Source organism: Cyrtonyx montezumae, unplaced genomic scaffold, assembly GCF_038088225.1.
Source record: "Cyrtonyx montezumae isolate F1298 unplaced genomic scaffold, pur_monq_1.0 scaffold_3, whole genome shotgun sequence".
Taxonomy (NCBI): Eukaryota; Metazoa; Chordata; class Aves; order Galliformes; family Odontophoridae; genus Cyrtonyx; species Cyrtonyx montezumae.
In genome coordinates, this window is record NW_027072034.1 from 159,872,507 (window position 1) to 159,893,770 (window position 21,264).

Sequence of the window (21,264 nt, forward strand, 5' to 3'; positions counted from 1 at the left end):
ACTTTTGAAACTTCAGTTCTCTGAAGTTCCTAAGAGAACTTTCAGGTTGGATATTAGGAAAAAATTACTCACAAAAGGAGTGTTGAGGTATTGAAACAGGCTGCCCAGGGAGGTGGTAAGAGTCACTGCCCCTGGAGGTGTCCAAGAAATGTGGAGATGTGGCATTGAGGGACGTGGTTTATTGGTTATGATAGTGATGGATCAGAGGTTGGACTTGATCTTAGTGGTGTTTCCAGCATTAATGATTCTGTTATTCTTTAAACACCATCCAGGATGTGCATCAGGCAGTGCCAACCTAGGAAGGATTGTGTGCATGTTGAAGCCCAGGTCTGTTGCCAAATTGGAAATAGTGATGAATATGAAAAAGAAAGCATGATTCAAAAGCAGCAGCCAGAATGTACAGTCATTGGTTGGCAATACAAGGTCCATCCAGAAAGTGGGAAAGTCCAAGTCCTGTTGGGATGCAATGATGTTGGTGTTGATCTTCAAGAGATATGCTGTCCTCTTAGTTCAGCAGATGGGGCCAGGTGATATCTTCTGCTTACTGGTGCTGTTTTGTAGATTTGTTTTACAACAACAACATCTAGGAATTTGAGGGAGAGAGTGATCATAGAATCATAGAACTGCTTAGGTTGGATGGGCCCTTAAAGATAGTCTAGTTCCAATCCCCGAGTTGTGGACAAGGTTGCTTGCCACCCATGGTGGCAGTAGTGGGATATTTGTGTCTCTGAAGTTGTTTTTCAGTCTTATTTCCAAGAAAGTAAGCTTGAAACTGTGACTGAGATGAAGCCCAAAGGTTCATAAATTGGAAATGAAAAAAAAATGAAAAGTGTATTTTGTAATTCTTACGATTTATTTGTTGATTTCATTTTAGTCTGACTCATTTGTTCGCTTTTATGGTAGGCCATATTGTACGTCTGTGGAGTTGTCAAGTCCAACTATGCTGCTGTGTACATAAACCTAACAGCAACATTTATTTTAGGGTAAATATTAAAGGAACAAATCATGATACCTTTCTTATTCCCCCCTTGTCCATGGCTGATCTGAAACTTCCTTTCAATGGCTAGAGGAAATGAATGATTTTGTTGTAGTTTCTTCCGCAGTCATCAGTATTGAATGTCCAAAGGAGACAGATGTGTCGGAGAGGAGAATTGTGTTCTCCTTCTTCGTTTAGTTTGTTTTGCCTATGAAAATAGGGGGATTGGTAACCATTCATGTTGTTACAGGTGCTGTATCAGTTTCAGTTGTTCTCTGCTGGTAGCCTTTAGTTTGGACCAGTAACTCACTGTTTTGTTTGTGCACAGTAGCACAGACCAGCATCATCTAGCTATCCAGCTTGAGAGATATAATTCAAGCTTTTAGGAGGAAAAGATTAACTTAGTGCGTGGATACATCCCCTCCATAGATCTGAAGTGATTCCTCTAAACAGAAATGAAATGGTGAGAAACAGCATCCCTATAATTGATGCCTCCACACATTATGGTGTTGATTAACTCATGTCAGCAAGAAAAAAAAGAAGAAATGGTGCTGACACTGAGCATCCTAACAGACTTCACATGTTAAGAGCCATTTTGGCTGTCTGGCTAAAGGGTGAGTGTCTCGCTAACGTGGTTCTTAAATCTGATATTGCTCTGCTGCCGTGAGAGCAATCCCATGTGTGTTGCTTTATTGTGCTAAATCAAACCATAGAAGCCATGTATGTGTGGTTATTACTGCTGGGACAGAAAGGAAAACTTCCAGGCAGGAGAAATACATCTTCCAGTACAGCCATAAGAAATCCAGTCAAGGTAGGTTGGAAAAGCAGAAAGCCTTGGGGAAAGGCATCTCTGAAATTACAGCTGCTCACAGGTGAGGGTATTAACAGAAAGATCCACAGACATAGATAGTCATGGAGAGTGAACTCTGTGTTTGCCCCAGAATGTCCTGTTCAGGACACAGGTGATAAGTGCTGGCACAGGAATGTGTGGAGAGTTTATGTATCAACAGAGAGGTGTGTAATTGTTAGTATTGATTATCTGTCTCTTTTGGGAAGAAAGATAAATCCATGGGTGTTTTAGCAGCATGACGAAACTGGTAGAGTCATAGAATCATAGAGTGGTTTGGATTGGAAAGGACCTCATAGCCCACACATCCCCAACCTCTGCCTGGGCTGAGTGCCACCCACCACATCAGGCTGCCCAGTGTCCCATCCAGCCTGGCCTTGAGCACCTCCACCGTGTGACACTCACTCTTCTCTGGGCAAAGTTTTTCTTCCTGACATCTCCTTGTCCTGTCACTACTAGACTGTGTAAAAAGTTGTTCTCCATCATCTTTATAAGCTCCCTCTAAATGCTTACCTTCTGCAGTCAAGCTTGGCAGATCAGGATTTGACCATCAGAGTACATATACATGTATTTTGAAATGTTGCTGGTGATTTAGGGCATTTTAGTTTATTATACTTTGCTGAGAAGTCTTCATTCTCAAAAAGCAAATCTTAAAAAATACTTGGATGTGTCTTGTACATGACACTTTACAATCAGTATCTTCTGAAAGCATATTTCTTTGCAGGAAGACAAGAATGAGTTTGGCAGCCCCGCCTTGAGTTATTATGCACATCATTCAAGCACCGTTCACGCTATTTTGTAGAGAACAAGATAAAATTCAGGGGACTGAAATGATTCACACTGGCTGGCTGAGTTCCAACAAGCAATAGGATGCTGCTTCCTGGTCCAGTTTTTAAAATCACAGAATTGGAGGGGTTGGAAGGGACCTCTAGAGATCATCCAGTCCAACCCCCCTGCCAAAGCAGCTCCATAGACCAGATTGCACGGATAGGCATCCAGGTGGGTCTTGGACATCTCCAGAAGAGACTCCACCACCTCTCTGGGCAGCCTGTGCCAGTGCTCCACCTGCACTGTGAAGAAGTTCCCACACACATTTGTGCAGAACTTGCTATGCTTCAGTTTGTGGCCATTTCCCCTCGTCCTATCACCACACACTGCTGAGAAGAGTCCAGCCTCATCTCTTTGCCTCCTACTCCTTAGGAATTGATAGATGTGGATCAGATCCCCTCTGAGTCTTCTTTTTTTGAGGCTGAACAGACCCAGGTCTGGTGAGGCCTCACCAGGGCAGAGTAGAGGGAGATCACCTCCCTTTGACCTGCTGGCCACAGCCTTCAATGCACCCCAATACAGGAAAAGAAGATTTATGGGAAAAAAAAATGAAAATAAAAATGCTGCAGTATCCATCCTATTACACTACTTGCACTGCTGCATTCCCTATAGTTGTACTCATATTTTTACGTATTCTTGTTAAGGTGAGAGAATGGGAAGAAGAAAATGTGAAGAAACTGAGCACAATTTACAATGCAGGTAGCCACAAAGGTAGTGTTTTATATTAGGAAAACATTAAGTTATATTTTGAAAGAGATCTTCTGAATGATATCTTTGCTGTTCTCAGCATTTATTTCCACCTATTTCATGTCCCCATGCTCACTGGACATGCTTCAAGACATCTCATGCCACAGAGGAATATAGAACACAAGCATGAAACTTCATTTTTGTGATGCCTTTAGGATTCTGATTTAGGGAATACTTGCTCACTGTTGTCGCAAGAAATGTCTTTGTACTGAGAAGACCAGGGGCTTTGTGCTATCCCTGTGTTGATGTTATTATAACTGAATTATTCTGTGATGTATCCAGACTTTGCAGTATTTTGGTGGATAGTTAAGAGTTAATTAGCCTAGCAGCTTCCTGGCTCTGTGCAAGTGCTGTGTGCTTTTGCCCACAGCAAGGTTTGCATTGTAACACCACAGCCCATCCCAGTGCACTTTGTGGCTGGGAGATGACACCACAACTCTGCCACCCCATCTCAGCTGGATGGGTGCTGGCGGCAGGGCAGAGTGGGATCACCAAGGCTGAAAGCCTGCTAAGGCAGCCCATCTGTCACACATCCTTAATTAGTGCAATTCAGAGAGTCATAGAATATCCCGGGTTGGAAGAGACCCATAAGGACCATTGAGTCCAACTCCTGGCTCTGCACAACACCCAAAATCCAGGCCATACGACTGAGAGTGGTGCCCAAACACTTCTTAACCTCCATAAGGCTACAAGTGCCTGAAAGGAGGTTATGGTGATGTGGGGAGTCATCCTCTTCTCTCAAGTAACTGGGATAGGATGAGAAGTGATGGTCTTAAGTTGTGCTAGCGGATGTTCTGGTTGGACATTAGGAAAAATTTCATCTCAGAAGGAGTGGTGTGGTATTGGAAAAGGCTGTCCAAGGGGGTGGTGGAGTCACCGTCCCCAGAGGTATTCATGAAGAGAATAGATGTGGCACAGGGCCATGGATTAATTGGCAAGGTGATGGTGGGTTGATGGTTGGACTGGGTGATCTTAGTGGTCTTTTCCAACCATGATGATTCTGTGAGCAGCTTTGGTGGTGATGGGTTGACGGTTGGATTTGTTTATCTTAATGGTCTTTTCAAGCCTTAAGGATTCTGTGAGCCTATTCTGCGACTGATTTATGATAGTGGCAGGTCAGAGTCATCCGCAGTCAATGTTAGCACAGCAGCTGGTCCTATGCAATAGGACAGCATCTCACAGCATCCTGCTGGCCTCTTCCAGCTGCAATTTGTGAGCTCAGTGAGGGGAGTTTCTAGGTGATGCGCTGCATTCTCTTGCTCTGCATCTGTGTCTGAAGATAATTCTGTCTCACTCTAAAACATGGGTCTTTTAGCCTGATAGTCTGTAATCAAGAGTCACAATGTGCTTTAGACTGTGTCAGCCCCATTTTACACAATTATATGTTTACAGAACTGACTGAGCCTCCTAATGCACTGCGTATTATCTGTGCACGACAATTATAGCATAATAAAATACACACACATATGAACATCAAACGCCGTGTACCAGGGTCAGAAAATAATTTTAGCAATAGCAGTCCTGCCCTTGTGCATTTATGCTATGTTTTACAACAACTTCAGTCACTTTAGTAGGTTATTGCATTATGTGTGTTCTATAAGGATCACTCTATGGACAGAAAACAGCTGTCTGGGACAGAAGACTGTCCATAATTTCTTGTTTCAATTGTAAAGATTAGGAGTTAAAGAAAAAGTACAGAAATGGAACTACATGGAGATTTAGGCTGTTTGGGAGAATGTAATTCCTGGTGTCGGAAATGGTTGCAGACATTGAAATAAATGCCCTCATTCTTCTGAGAACAGGAATAAGATCCTTAATGGAGGTGCAGCATCCAATCTGTCCAAATTTGCTGCCTCCAGCAGCACAGTGTTGTTGTTGCTCAGGTCTGCTGTGATGCAAATCCATTTCCCTGCTAACCATCAGTTGTTAGCTTGGGCCAGGCCCTGATGGCCAAATAAAGTGGATGATCAGAAGCAATTCAGATATCTGCTTTTCATCCGTATTTACTCTGGAAACTGTTTTTCACCAACGTTTTGTGCAAGCATCTAACCCACTCAGCCTCTTCTCAGCCCTTCAGGGTGGGTGCTGAAATTGTGGTGCAATATCACTCCTGTAGATACCTTCAAGGGCATATGATAAACTTTCCTATGTTCCTTTTCCTTCAGCTCTGGCTCTGAAGGCAAGGTGTGCACTTCTTAAGGACTGGAGCCCAGATCACAGCTTCTTTGATTACTGTTTTTTTTTTCTAAACAGCAATATTAGCCTGCCCCAATTGGGTGAAGTTCTTCTGCCAACTTAATAATGAATGTAATTAGGCTGCAATTGTGTATAGCTTAACACTGCCTGCCTTAATTGGTAATTTAGATCTCAAAAGTGCAGTGTGTTTACACTGGCAGCTATTTATGTATAGGATCTTCATGGTCCCATGCACATGGCTGTAACACAGCAGTGCAGATGTGGCTATGTTGATGCCAGATTCATGGCATGAATGGCAGTGAGCTTTCTCCCACAGTGGTGCATGCCTGAGGTCAGCAAGCAGGTAAAGTAGTTGTACTCAGACTGCGCTCTGATATTTGTGTGCTTGTGTACAGTGTCATAATATTAGTGAGACTGGGTTGAACAGAGTAGTTAAAAACCAGCCCAGCTCAGTATCATCTCAGGTCTACTTCAAGCTCTCAGTGAAAATCAGTAGAGATCCTATTCTGCTTCCTGTAGGTTACTTGCATGCAAGGCAAAGAAAAATATCTTTGCTTGGCATTATTTGATCTCTTAATTTACAAGTGTCAGGAGCTGAATTGGCTGTATTAACTGAAAGCTCCTCAGAGGTCCCTCTGAGTCAAGTGGAAGATGTGCATCTTTTTATTGGGGATCAATACATTAATTCTCTCCCTGGGGCTGTCAAACCAACAGTTTTACCCATTTCTCAAGTTCTCTTGTGGTGCAACAGGAATTCATTACAACAGGCTGATAAGGAATGAGAATCTTCAGAGGAGGCTTTGTATTTCTTTACTCATTGCTCCTAATTTTGACATGGCCCTAGGCTTACAGTCCTGAAAAGAGGGAAAGAACAGTCAGAGATGGGTTTACCACAGAATGCAGTGAGTCTCGATCTCATCAGTAAGGAAGAGAATAATTTAGAAAAAATGATGCTCTACTTAGACTGTTGGTTTTTTTTCCCAAATTAAGACCACAAAACTGTTAGCCTCACTAAAGAGTTGTAACCTTGCCTGTTTAAAATGTCCCAGCACATTCATGCTTTCCTTTTCCTAGTGCAATCATAATCTGTTCTCTACAGCTAGGAGTTATAGGTCCTGAAGTCTTCTGGGCATCACTGCTTGTATGGGGATGGCAGTGAGTTTCAGGATTGTACTTGGGCCAAATCTTTCACAATATTAGTTTCAGAATCAAAATATGGCACAGAGGGTTAAGGGATGAACTGCTGGATGGGAAGTTGACTGGGATGGAGGGATGTATTTCTTTACCTTAGATTTCTTGGGTCATGCTGTCTTCGTTCTTACTGTAAAATGAAAGCAGTGTCGTGGAGAAAGCAAAGTTGCACGTAGAACCTTGGGAACTGAGATGTCTGAATGTGGCCCTGCAAGTTCTTGAAAGCACCAAGCCCCAGTATTTTGGGGCATCCAAGGTGGGCCCTGAACTTAGAGTCTCCTGGACTGGGCTCTTCGTTTGTCCCAATGTTTTGTTTTGTTTTTTTGGAATAACCCCTGTTTCAGTTGGTTGCATGCTGAAGGCTCATTGGTCAGTGGGACGATAATCAAAGATCGCACCGTCTGTCTGGTTACTTAATGGGATGTCAGCACATAGCAAATAGGAAGTAATTGGATTGACAGACATGGAGCGAATTATTTGACTGTTTGTTATCTAATTGGGAAAAGCAGAGGAGCAGAGAGATGTAGCAACACTAATCTGATGGTATTTGTTGTTGCAAGTGCACCCAATCTGCCACACAGAATTCACGGGCTTGGAAACAGCCGGCTCGTTGGAGCTGTTGCTGGTTTCCATTCGCTCCAAATCCGTCCTTGCATTCGTATTACAAATCATTATAATGCAATCTAATAAAAAACAGTTTGCATAAAGATGGTGCCCATTTATAAAGCTGTCACCACAGCTACTCTATTAATAGAGCCATTTTAAAGATTTATAGACAGCATATGTTACTTTTTACGGAGGCCAGATTGAGAGCTGTGTGGTTTGAGCACGTAGAAAGTGCCACCAGATCACATTTTAAAATAATATGAATAATAAGTTAATTTTTACAAAGCAGTTGCGCTCAGAAGAGAATGTGAAGTTCAGGCAGGGGGTATCACTGTATTTCGGTGATGGTCAACAAACTGAATGTAATATGGCATTAAAGGAAATAGGATTTAATAATATGAGAAGCTGAAGTAAGTGAACTCTGTATTTCAGATCACTTTGTGTAATAGGAAGACGTTATATGATGGTTCTGTTAACATCTTTATTGATGCATGATGTTTAAGTGGTCTATACACATTTAATGAAACCTCATGATATTTCTGTGCAAGAGGCAGGAATTCATTTCAAATTGATCATCAAGATTGGTTAAAATGATAATGCTTTTTAGGCAAGGCTGTGTGCTTTTCCTACCTTGCAGAGTACTGCATCAGTAGTGGTGAAGCTGAGACACTTCCCACAGTGCCATGGGAAGTGAAGTGCTGTATGTACTCAGCCAGTAAGTTACAACCAGTCCAGGCATTGGGATCCTATGGATTTAAGAGTCTTGTGGTCAGTGCTGTGCAGAAAGGAGTTCTAGGCATACACGTGCCCTGGGTTCACGTGAAATAAATGCACTGAGGAGCTTCTATATAGAGACTCTGATTGACCGTGGTTAGTACATCTATCTTCTGGCTTCTGCAGGATTGGATTTAAATTACAAATGGATCAGCAGTGGGTAATTTAGTTCAGTGGTCATTTTGGATTATCATCTCCATCATGAAGCAATCTCATGTCACGGAGGCAACTGGCAGGCTTTCCTCATTGTCAGTCTCATTTTCGATAGAAGCTGGTGGTTTCTGGAACTGCAGTGAAGAGATTTGGGATTGTATTTTTGTGAGAGAAGGAAGGTGGCTGGATGTAGAAATGGTGCTTACCCAGCTTGATGTAAATGTAAAATACCTAAATTAATCTTGGTTTCGTCTTGTTTTTAAGTGAGAAATGTTAAAGCAGTAATTTATCAAATCTGTGTTTTGGGCTGAAGATGAAGGCTGTGACCTGGCTCACAGTTCTTGCTATCACCATTAGCTGGAGGTGCAGCACTTTATGTTTTCCTCTTGGGTATACACAGCTGGGGTTTCCTGGCATCTTAAGTCATATAATTGTAGAGTCATTTGAGTTGGAGGGGACCCTTAAAGGTGATCTGGTCCAACTCCCCCTGTGGGTTTGCTACTCTACCCTTCTGTAGTTCCAGAGTCTTGTGTTTTGCAGACTTCATCCCTTGTTAATGCACCCCTACAAGAAACAACCCCACAGCACTCCTCAGCCAATTAGGGAGAGACAAAGACATCTGACAATGTTTCCTTCTTCTAGCCTCATAAAGAACCAGTATTTGCTCAAAAGGATTAAAAGAAAGTTCATTGCATATAGGGAATAAAGCTACATGATATTTGCTCTCAAAATGAACTTCGAGGCTACATAGCATGGTTAATGAGACCAAGGGGTACATGAAATCAAAGTGGAAGATAACACAAAGGCGCCCTCATAGGTTGGTCTGATACTGTAACTGTGCATAGGGGGATACACACACAGCTCCACCAAACTGCAGCCTTGTTGAGGGAAGCAATCACAACACCAGTCAACAGCAACATCTAGACATCTCAGAGTTTTTTGTGTTTTTTTTTTTTTATCTTGGCACTGCAGGGCAAAAACCCATCTCTTACCAAATATGCTGTGGAGGGTCTTTAGAATGTGAACGGAGCTCTTGTTTTTTAGGTTTGATCTGAAAGACCTTCTTGGAAGTGTGGAACAAGTTTCTCATTATTCAGTGTTTGTTAATAAGAATTGCCTTCTAATGCTTGTTGCTTAAAATGTGACACTTGGTTGGTGTCAAGAGTCAAAGTCAACATTCAAACATAGAGTCATAGAATCAGCTGAGTTGAAAGGGACTATTAAAGGTTATGTGGTCCAAATCCCCTGCAACGAACAGGGTCAACTATAGCTCCATCAGGGGATCAGAGTGTGCTCCAGCCTCACCTTGGTTGTCTCCATGAATGGGGGCATCCACCATTTCTCTGGGCAACCTACCTAAATGTCTCATCTCCATTATAGTAAAAAATTTCTTCAATATATGCAGCCTAAATCTCTCCTCTTTTATTTTGAAACCATTTTCCCTTGTCCTGTCACAGCAGACCCTGCTAAAGAGTCTGTCTGTCCATCCCCTTCTTTCTCATAGCCCTCTTTAGATGTTGAAAGGCTGCTATCAGGTCTCCCCGAAGCCTTCTCCAGGCTGAGCATCCCCAGCTCTCTCAGACCATGTCCCAACCAACGTTATCATCAATAGTTAGGATTCTCGCTTGCTTATTATTGTGAATAATGAAAATGTCAAGCAGCCATTCTATCTCAGTAGTAATAAACGAGGCACTGCCAAGCAAAGTAGAACACTGCTACTTGATCACTTTTTCTGCAGCCATTGCAGAAAGGCTGCATGGTGGGAGAATGTTACAGAAAACGGATCAAGGAGGGTGGCCCAACAGTGAATCCTGTATCAGCATACGTTTACAGCCAATTTGTGGTAAGCTCGTGGCTACCAGCCACATGTTCCTGGCTCTTTCTGCGTGCCAAGTAAACTGTAGGCCATGTTTTACAACAGGGATAAGGACACATCCAACTGCTTAGCATGTCTTCATTGATAGGTCATAACAGTGGAGATCATCTCTTCGTACTAAATAGGCAGAAGTGTTTTTGCAAACATGGAGATTCTGATCTAATTTATGGCTGAGAAGTTGCACTGTGTGATGTGTGAGCCATTGCCTTGCACTCATGGGAAGGGGAACAAATCCCCAAAATATCCACCAACTGATGATTCTTTTTCTGGGTAAATCTACCTTAACAGAATGAGCTGATGTGATCTACTGTTGAGTTACTCCCATTTTCCTTTCAAAGGAGCAGCTGTGCTGCATTTGCTTCAGAACGAGCTGCTCTTGGGTCTCCCAGATGTATAAATTCAGAACTGTGGCACTGGTTATTGCTCTGTTTCATCTGCAGGAAGGGAAATAACGTCTTTGCAAGAATAGTGTCTAGAGATAGAAGGGGAATAAAGATAGATTTTCACTGCTGTAAATTCATAAGTGAATAGACTGCTTTTTAACTCTGCAGAAGCGAGTGCCACTGGATCTAATGCTTTTACAAATTTATAACAAAGCTCAACATCAACCCAGCTTCTTCTATTTCAAAGCAATACAACAGAGCACCGTTCCAGTGGTCTGTACGGTGTATTTTCCCATATTTTGTCCTGGACTCTTATATCACTATACATTTCATAGCTTAAATTTCATGGTAACAGCTCTGAGTTATGCCATTTTATTCCTTTACAAACTCAATTTCTCAGTGAGGATCTCCAAGCTCGAGGCTGTTCCTAGCTTAGATTTACTGCTTTCGGAGAAATCACATCCAGATCTTAGCAGAGGTTTGGCAGCTCCCACGTGGAATGAGAATGCAGCCATCTGCTGAAGCTTGCTCGTGCCCTTGCAAGTGATGAGAAGATGGAGAGAAGGTGAAGAGAAGATGTGTACAACAGCCAGCCCATTGCACCAGAACTTTCTATCAAGTGTGTTCTTGCCGTCGTTGGCTGTGCATGAATTAATTACGTTGTGCTGGCCCTGTTGAGAGAATCATCACTCCTGGAGATGAGATTTCCCTCTGACAAGATGAGAATGTGAAGGAAGAAAGAGATTTTTATGGTGGTGCACCTACACATTGCCATTACACCACTGCCATTACACTGCAAGCTAGATGCTGACAGCAACAGCAAAGCCTGGAGATTCGGTCTCTTCTTCACCTGTTGTTTTTTTTTTTATACCAGAAAGCAAATAAAACCAGCCTTGATGCTATGAGGAGGGTGTGGAAATGCGAGATGCTGTTTAAATGGTGCAGTTGGGAAGGTTGTAATTGACCCATCAAAATTTGCTATTTAAAATACCGTATAGTATTTAAAAATATATTTAAAATTCTTTGGTTTGTCTTTGCTAAGATTTTAAGTACACGGCATAAGTCAAATGGTTGGAGTGGGTGATCTTATCAGTCTTTTCCAACCTTTATGATTCTGTGTTTTAAATCACCACTGAGTGTCCCAGCACTGATTATACTTTTTTATTCTAATTGTAATCACATTTTGTGCCATCTAGAGAAGAGCTTAAGCCTTTATTCCTGCTGTTTTCCCCTGCATACCGCTCCCTTTGTACTAACTTTGTACAGAAGCTTCTCTGTTATCTTGTTTATAGCCACAATATTTATCAGCAACATGCTCCTCAGAGAAATATCGATCTTGGGGTAACTGATAACGTAACAGGAGTAATTCCCTGTAGTCAAGTTTTTACACAAAGTAATGTGCTTTTTGTTACTTTAGTTCCTAGTTGAGTGATCTTCAGGAGGAAATGGTCTTTGGTCTACGTGCTGCAGTGATGTTTTAACTTAATTTTATTTATTGCATTCTGTACACGTGCAGTGGTCTGTACTTTTTGGTTTGGGAGTACCAGTTGTCTCTCTTTGGCAGAGAAGAGAGAAGTCAGAGGGTGGGCCAAACTGGAGGATGGATGAGAAAAGGTTTTTAATCCAGCTAGAACATTATGTAAACCAGTGGTATACTGAAATAATAGCTTAAAAGCAGTAGTACCAGTTTGATTTGCACACTGTTGTTGAATTGATCTCCTTGTCAGACCACGTTATCACAAAGGCAATAAATTGGGAATTAAAGCTGTGCCTTGATGGTTATCAAAGAGAATGGCAGGAGAACATCATCAGGCTGACCCTCTCCTGAAATGCCCATGTTTAAGGTAGGCAGCTTTCTAGACAGGGAGTGGTCAACCCAGAGACTTTCAGGTGTCCTCAATTTGAATATGCCTTCAGAACTTCAAGAACCTAAAGCATAGGTTATTTTATCCCTAATTGCCTTAAATGTGAACAACCAGCTTGGGATTTGCCTTTCTGTCAATAACCAGTGTCTCCTTCCAAAAATTTCTGATTTTTCCTTAATATTTCCTTACTCTGTGGAAGTTCACCAAAACATTTATTCTTTTTCAATTACTGAGAGAGAAAACACTTTAGTGTCATGTGAAAGCTGAACAAATTGAAATGTAAATTTGGGCTGAATGTCTGAAAAAAATTCTTAGTAGGGTTTGGAAGTTTTTCCTTTCTGCTGTCATTCATTTGTTTGAGGAGGAAATTTCAGACAGCGTTATCATCATTTAAAAAGTGAGAAGTTGATGCTATGCACTTTCAATGGCACGTCTTCAGTTTCTTTTAATGATGTCTTAGAAGAGGTCTGATGCCATGAAGAGAGAAGAAAGCCTAAGGAACGTGAAAGTTGTTGGCTTCTAAATCAATCCTTATAGCATTTTTAGGCTTTGTATGTTTTTTATTACACACTTTCAGCCCAGGTAAGACAGACCTCATAGGCAATTAAGTTGTGAGTTCGAATGAATTAAATTTTCTGAAATGGTTTGCTTTTTTTTTTTTTTTTAATTTTCTTTTTTAATCCAAATGACTGTCATTTGCAAAAAGATACTTCATTTTACCGAAAGTGCTTTTCTGTCCAAGGGGAATGCTTAATTGCAGCCACAAATCACCTCAAATGCTTTCATACGAAGATAAAACAAGTTAAAAATCGTGCATCATTTTGAAAATGCAGGTTCTGAATTCCATATGAGACACAGATTTCTGTTCGTTTTTTTTTTTAACTTGTGTGCTCTCTCCAAGTGCTCCATCCTAGCAAGACATCTTGTTCCTCAGGTCATCCCTACAAGCCTTATTAGGATCTGGAACAGTTACCATGGCCATCTACAGAGCAGTCATTATCCAAAATATGGTGACACGCCTCAGACTTAGTTTTTGTCCAGAGAAAGCATCTTCCCATTTTCTAGGCTTGAAATTTGTGATAGTTACAATAAATACATGTAATTGTTCCGCATTAGAGGAATTTTCTATCTTAAATGTGCCATTTTGGGCTTATTCTCACACATTTAGAGCATAAACCCCACAGTATGTTAACCTTTATGGGCTTTTTCTTCAGTTTTCCTGAGTCAGTGAGTGATGATTTTAAATGCAGTTGTTGATACTGTTTCAGGAACCCTACTAAATTACAACAATGGTTCTTCTTCTAGTAGAATAATCAAAGCAAATGGAATGTGAATCGAAGCTGTTCCTCCAAGGTCTTCTTTATGGCCTATTTTTACAATGAGCTGTATCTCAGATTTCTCTCTTTCAGAGAGTAAAAAAAAATAGTACAGGATAAAAGGCCTGTATGATGCAGCCTTTCACCATAGATATGACAATTTGGATTATTGGGGTTTATGCACATACAGGTAAGTTCAAAATCCATTTGAAAAGCTGTGCATGCATAAAGTGTACAGATTTACCTAGAAGTTTTCACTGCTTTTATTTTTGCATGCTCTCTGTTGTATCATTGACCAAATGCAATTTCTGTTCACGTATGCTAGTTCACACATAGACACAAACGTTGATCTCTGGGATAGCCATGGGTCAAATTGCTTTTCTGACATCTTAATAGTTATGTGGATAGCTTGTATGAGTAAAATGGAAACATTTTTGGAAAGTACTTTTAGAATATTTCTCTTAGGTGCTGAGTGTTAAACATGTTTATTCTGTATAAAGGCTGGCTTTGGTTAGAATAAGTTAACCAGAAAATAAATAAATAGTACCACATGTGACTGCGAATGTGTCCATGAAGCAGAAAATGGAGAATATCTGTAAGGTCTTTCATGCCACCCAATGCTTCTCGTTTATAAAACTTTATTCTTCTCTAATTTGACTGGTCTTTAAGCGCCAACTGGAGGTAGATTTATTTTTAGAAAATTATCTAAAATACTTTTTCTGAGGAGGAGAAGAAGAAATACACTGCACATGTTAGCAAATTCCCATGACCTCTTCTTTGGAAAATCTTCAGGCTGAGAATTTGCTCCTTCACAGTTCTTAGTAAGAACTGTTAAGGTTGTGCCTTTTGCCTTTTCTCTGAAAATACACCAGAAATTTGGCTTAGTTGCACAGCTCTGAAGAGCTGCAGTGCTCACAGCTCTGTAGAAAGCTTCTCATTTGCAAAGTGTCAAGTCCCTCATGGGCACAGTTCTGCCCATAGAGGACTGAGCTAAGGACGAAGACTTGGAAAGGTGCCTGCTCCTGAGCTAAGGACTTCCTTCCCTTGCAGTGTTTTAAACCAAGTCTTTGTCCTAAGACAAGATCAGGACCTGCTGAAAAGAGCAATAGTGTGCTATTGTGTAGTCAATAATTATTCTATGGAATTGTGCACAGCAGGCAAATTGAGGTGACACGAGTGACTCCAGTCCTTTCTTTCCCAATGTCTTCAGTGTTTGACATTGCATACTTAATTCTCCTAAGAAATAAGTTCAAAGAATGTTTTCTATTAGGTTAATTTATTTCTAATGACATCCTGATATTCCTGCTAGTACAGAACCTATGCAGTGTATCAGTGTTGCAGTGTAATGTTGTCAGAGGGTTCTTGGTGCATTTATATTTGAAGCCTTAAAGTGCTTGCTCAGCCATTGTGGTAGTGTGTTCAAAGGGATTTTCCCCTTTCTGGGATGAAGGTTGAGCTGCACAATTGCTGCTTTGAATGCTACAATTGCTGAGCAGATGATGGGACCTCCAGCAGTTAGGACTTCTGGCTGGTGAAGACATGGTGAGGACAGGTCAACCTTGAACTTCAGCACAGTGAACCCTTGTCCTCTTAGGATGTACTACATAATAATTCAGTTGTACCACAGGAGCATGACATTTCTGAACGTTCAGCACTGCTCCCCACTGCAGGGGTAGCTCTGACGTCCATATTACATTTTTCTTCATCTTTTCTCTACTTCCATTTCCTTCAGTAGAGATCTTTCGATTCAGAAATTATCTGTTTTTCATTACCGTTATCATTTAATCAAGCTATCCTTGAACATTCAAATCGAAGGTCGCTCATCTGTATCCTCTTGTCCTCCACACAGCACACAGTTTCATTCTTAATAACTTTTCCCTGCTATCAATTTTAAATCTGCTTTCTTAAGCCCTTGATCATTTGTTCTTTATCACAAGTGTTGCTGAGCACTCATCCCCTCTCACAGAGTCATTGCTATCTATACCCTGATCTGTGATTACTTTATGGTTTGTATCAAGTGAAATAAGGGTATCTTTTTGATCCTTACTGGTATTAAGTGAGCTGCTGTTGTCTTGTTTATGCCAAGGAATTAAAGCCTGTTAGAGCACGTGAGCCACCAGAATTCAGTTCTCTAATGAAGATGGAGTTTGCTGGTGATTGAACCATAGGTCTTTAGGGGAGGGCTGAGATGGTGATTAATGCTGGGTACAAGGATTCCAAAATCTTTGATTACACCTTTTGCTAGCACTGACCTTTCCTATGGCCTCACGCAAGCAATTTCATCTCTGCCTTGGGAAACAGTTAGAAACACCATCACGCTACTGCCTGATAAGGAGTTGATTGTAGATCAGCAAATCTGAGCTCTTCTAGTTTGTATGAGGCTGTTCTCCTTCTGAAAGTTTTCTTGTATTTCTGTGAGTTCAGCTATGATTTAAGCACATGCTGGATTATAGAATTGAGAGCTGTTCCCTTCATTTCACTGAAAGCTGAAATTCATAGGATCATTTGAGTTGGATTGGAAAGTGCCTTAAATATCATCTAGTCCAACTCCCTGCAATGAAAGGAGACAACTCCAACCTGATCAGGTGCTCAAAGCCCCATCCAGCCTGACCTTGAGTGTCTCCAGGGATGCTACATCCACCACCTCTCTTAAGCAACCTGTTCCAGTGCCTCACCACCCTTATTATAAAAAGCTTTTTCCTAATATCCAGTCTAAATCTTCCTTCTTTTAGTTTGAAACCATTTCCCCTTGTCCTATCGCAACAGACCCTGTTAAATGTTTGCTCCACTTTTTCTCATAGCACCCCTCTCCCCCACCCCCCTTAGATACTGAAAGGATCAAGTTGTTCTGTCTCTCCTTTCCCATCTGGAAGAGGGATAGTGGTATTTGGTTGTGGGGTGCTGCTATTATGAGTTAATTCACTCTTTTATTTTTAGTGAGTTCTAGCCATCACAAGCTCTGTGTATATGAAGCTTTATAAAATAAGAGAATGCTGCAGATTTGTTGGCAGACATGGAGAAATGCAGTCAGTAAGTCAGTTAAATGAGGTTCCATCAGCTCTGACAGTGTTCTCTTAAGGGCATCAGTTGTTGTCACTTGGAACTGGTGACATTAAATCTATTATTTTGGAGATAAGCTCCGTGGTGGTCTCTGTGCTCTCTTCCCAGATGACTCTGCAGTTTCCCTGTTAGATAAAGCCTATTCACACTATCGATCCATGAAAGCTGGGGAGTAAAGCTGCCATCCTTTGCACTTCTCCCTGTGCAGTGTGTCTCTTTAGAAAAGCAGTTTTCAAACTTAGTGTGAATGGTTCCCTCTACGGAAGCAATAGCTGCATCATCCCAAATGTGTCGCTCCGCTCTGATGGAGTCAGCACTGCAGGGGCATTAGGGAGGAAATTGTTTGGATTTGAAAGCAATCATGCTACTGAAATTGACAGGAGTTTTGAAAAGAAGCTGCCTTCACTTGCAGTTCTGTACGAGGAGGTAGGAAGTTATGGGTCTGCAGAAGCAGACCTCACTGCAATGTGTGGGAAAAAATGGTTAGTGCAAAGACATTCCTTTTAAATGCTGTCCAGTCTGGAATTGTTGAAATGTGCCTTAATTGACAAAGAAAAATCTTTCCTAGTGAAGAAATGGTAGTGTTCTGGGTACAGAGTATGTTGCTGTGTGTACTGGGGAATCTGGGTTCAAAGAATTGCTTCTGTTCCTTTATTTATAAAACAAAGAGAAAAACACTCCCAGCTCATCCACGAGTGGAATTAAGATTTGAATGAGTGCAAAGCACCTGCATACAGTGATGGAAAGGGCAATGCAAATACCATCCATATTTCTCTCTTTTGGACAGAATATCGTAGTCCATTATGACCCTGATATTCAACACCTAATTATGTAAATATATACAAATTTGAAAGGAAGACTAATTTTGTTGCCTCAGATGTAAATGAAAGAAATGACGAGGTAGTTTCTAGAAGAAACTCCTATCTAGTAAACAGATGGCATCATTGAGATAAAGATATTTTGCAGGAGGAGATGGCGAACATTCTGTGCTAAAATATTCCCAGAATTGGTATGTCATTCTGCATGCACAGGAATAGGATCCTAGAATGAAACAATAACACATAATAAAAATATAGCATAATACAGACATGCATAATGCAGTATCATATTGGCATATATTCCACTGCTTTTTTTTCTTATGGTATCTCTAGACTTGGAACTATTAAATACTTCTGCTCATTTCAGAGGTGGGGAATCGAGTGACCTGTAGGAATCAAGTGACCAGCCTAGAAGTTTGCGTTCTCAAAGCGATATCTGACATCCTGATTTTATTTTCAAAGAAAAGGTCTTTCCAGTGTGTCTCAAGTAGAGCAAAATCAGTCGTTTTTGGACAGATAAACAGAAATCATGCCTGGGTTGTAGTTCTCACCATTCCCCATGTTGTCTGTTCTCCTTCTCCAGCCATCAAGTCTGTCTCGCCATCTGTTGACATTTTATGTTTTTTTGAAGGCCACCCTATAAATCTTTTCTTCACACTTCACGTCATAGTCTGTCTTGTCTTCCCCACTACTGGTGCTTGGCTTTTGGGTGTAGGAATTGCAAATACAACCCTCACACATTTAGCTACGTGGTTTAACTCCATTAAGTTCTTTGTTTCTTGTTTTCCAGATTCATCAAGGAGATAGAGCATGCCATGGAGCTTGGCCCAACCAAACAGTGCCCTCTCCGTGAGTTCCTCACCATGTACATCAAGAACATCTTCCTCAATCAAGTCCTGGCTGAGATCAATAAAGAAATCGAAGGAGTCACAAAAGCATCTGACCCCCTGAAGATACTGGCTAATGCAGATACCATGAAGATCCTGGGTGTGCAGCGGCCTCTTCTGCAGGTAGGAGCTGGCTGAGCTGCCAGCAGACTCTCCTACTGCCCACCTAACCATGACGTGAAGTCTTGATTGGCTGAAGGAGTCTATAAGAAAGCTGGGGAGGTACTTTTTAGAAGGGTATGTAGCAATAGGATGAGGGGAAATGGCTTTAAGCTGGAAGAGGGTAAATTTAGACCAGATATTAGGAAAAGATTCTTTACTGTGAGGGTGATGGTCTGGTGGGAGATGTCCCTGCCTATAACAGGGGGTTGGAACTAGAGCATCTGAAAGGTCTCTTCCAACATTCTCTGATTCTCTGATTCTCTGATTCTTTGACCTAGCTGTCTATCTGACATAGATGCACACAATTTGTCCCCGTATCGTCAACTGCAGCTCATTGCTCAATTTTTCCTCATTCAGTTTCTACACCCAGATGTGTAGAGTGGATATGCCCCCCCTTGCTAAATATCTCAAATATGCAACTAATGGTTTCTTTATGTCTTACCTGACACCAATTATTAAAGCACTTGGTAGCCGCTGTAATGACGAATTAAAGCCCTCCTGGGAAAGCTGATTTTCAAGGATTTTGATGATGTGTGTCTCCCTTGGAAGTTCTGGGGGTGCTTGCAAATTATAGGGTGGTGCAGTCGGGCTACACACACGTGCCAAACTCCCAAGGAGGAGCAGACCCGAGATGTTTTGCCTCCCTAGTGCAGTGTGTTTGTGATTCATGTGGTGCTGTCGCAGCAAGGCAGCTGTACTGCTACCTCAGTCAGATAAGAGAGATTTGAGAGATTGGGCTTTGAAGTTAGGAGTATTTCTATGAGAAGTCTCTTATGAAACAGCTTTTTAAAGCTCTGATGTGAATTAGCGATAATAGCAATAAACACACATCTCATCCTAACTACATGGGTAATGGGACAGTTCAGAAGCCTCAGAAAAAAATCCTGATATTATACTTGTTGCATGGGACTGAAAGGAATGAATTAACAGACTCTTGCTGTGATTAGGGTCAAGCTCTTTTAATCCTTTTAAATAATTCCCTCTTATCTATAAGATCGTCTCTTCGGGAATGAATAATATTTACTAAGTTCTTAGGAAGTAATGCACATCTCCCAAGATTTTTATGTCTTCTTTCAACCGTAGTTTATATCTCTAAAAATGCATGTATATTTTAATGATGCATACTAATAGCATTTACTGTTGTTATTGTTATTTGGGAGAAGTCAATAGGTTTTCTGCTTGTATTAATGGTTACTCAAGCTGTGCCTGACTGGGTGCTTAGGGTTTGGGTATGGGATGTTTTTTTCAGAGGCAAAGCAAAATCAAATTCCAAGTCTTTAGAAGAGAGCAGGCGCCTTAGAAGGGGGCAAAAGCTTCTATATGTGGTTTAGAAAATCTCCATGCGTTAAAATGAAGTTTTGGAGAAGCACAGCATCCCTGGATTCAAGGATTCTTCCCAAGATAGAGCTTTAACTGCCTCCTCTGAAACTCCGCTATCAAAATTGAGAAGTGGAGTAATAATGCTCTTTGTAAATAATTACCAACGTAAAAAATGGTTTCACTGAGCATACACAGCATAAGTTGAGAACAGGGCACGGCCACAAGAGCACTTTATGGCTGGGCACCTCACACTGAGCCCTCTTTTAAGCTGAAGATGGAAATGATGACATTTGTTTTCTTTTTCCCTTGGCACTGCTGAAGTATTGCCAATCAGGTACGAGATGTTATAGTAGTACCACAGCAGGAGTGGTTATGAAACAACAGCTGAGTATTGAAAACAACTTTAATGAGAACAGAAGGAGTTTTATAGATGAAGAACTTTGAGTGCATTGGCTGAGCAACAACAGCAGAGAGTGAAGAAGAAATTACAAATTGTGCCCTTGTTTTGTACTTATCCTCAGTGCCAGCAATTCCTCAACAGTGAGTGCCTAGGAGAAGAGAAATAGGCCGAATCTGCAACACAAGTAGAAATCTTCCAAACTTTGATTTTTTTTTTGTTGGAGAAGGGTAGGAAAAAAAATAAGTTTTAGAGCCGTTCTGGCTTCTACAACAGGATAAGTGTCTGAAGATTGAAACTCCGAGTTACAATTAAAAGCAGAATTCTACTCTTTCATGGTTCGAGGACTCCGTTTTGAGGATGTTGTTTAAGGTTTGTGTTGAGAGATCTGGAAATAATTAGGTGAAAGTGTTGCATTCATTGTGTATTGTTTGCCTTCCTTTTGTTTTCTCTTCTGTGAGTTAGAGTGAGAGCCTGAACTCAGCCTGAGAAGGCAGATGACCTTACTGAGAGCTGAAAATATTTTACAGCAACATTAACACATAAGCTTTGGAACAGGACTGTGGAGGCTGTTAACCTTACCAATTTGTTATGGATTCTTAATGTGATAACGTATTTCTGTGTACTGTGGCTTGTTGGTAGCCATGAAAATGTGTTATTTAATAGCAGAGCATTTTCTTAAAGTTCATTTGGGGTTGAGAAGATAAAATGGCTTGGAATTTTCTAGTCCAGCCCCTGTAATTTATTTCTCATGATGGATGGAAATCATTATGAACTGGAATTATTCTTGGTCAAAGTGTACATGGTCAGGAGGTCTGCCTGTTCCCAACATTATAGAAGGGTAATTTTGTGCAAGAGAAGA

General features: G+C 41.1%; 1 protein-coding gene across 2 annotated transcripts in view; it reads left to right on the top strand.

Moving 5' to 3' along the window:
- The window catches only part of EXOC4 (exocyst complex component 4), a 406,844-nt gene that overhangs the window by 280,505 nt on the left and 105,075 nt on the right, over window positions 1–21,264 (top strand). For both annotated transcript variants that reach the window (XM_065743825.1, XM_065743826.1), the window contains one exon: window positions 18,427–18,646. In XM_065743825.1, coding sequence (XP_065599897.1) covers window positions 18,427–18,646 — 220 coding nt within the window. The remainder of the gene's footprint in view (window positions 1–18,426; window positions 18,647–21,264) is intronic.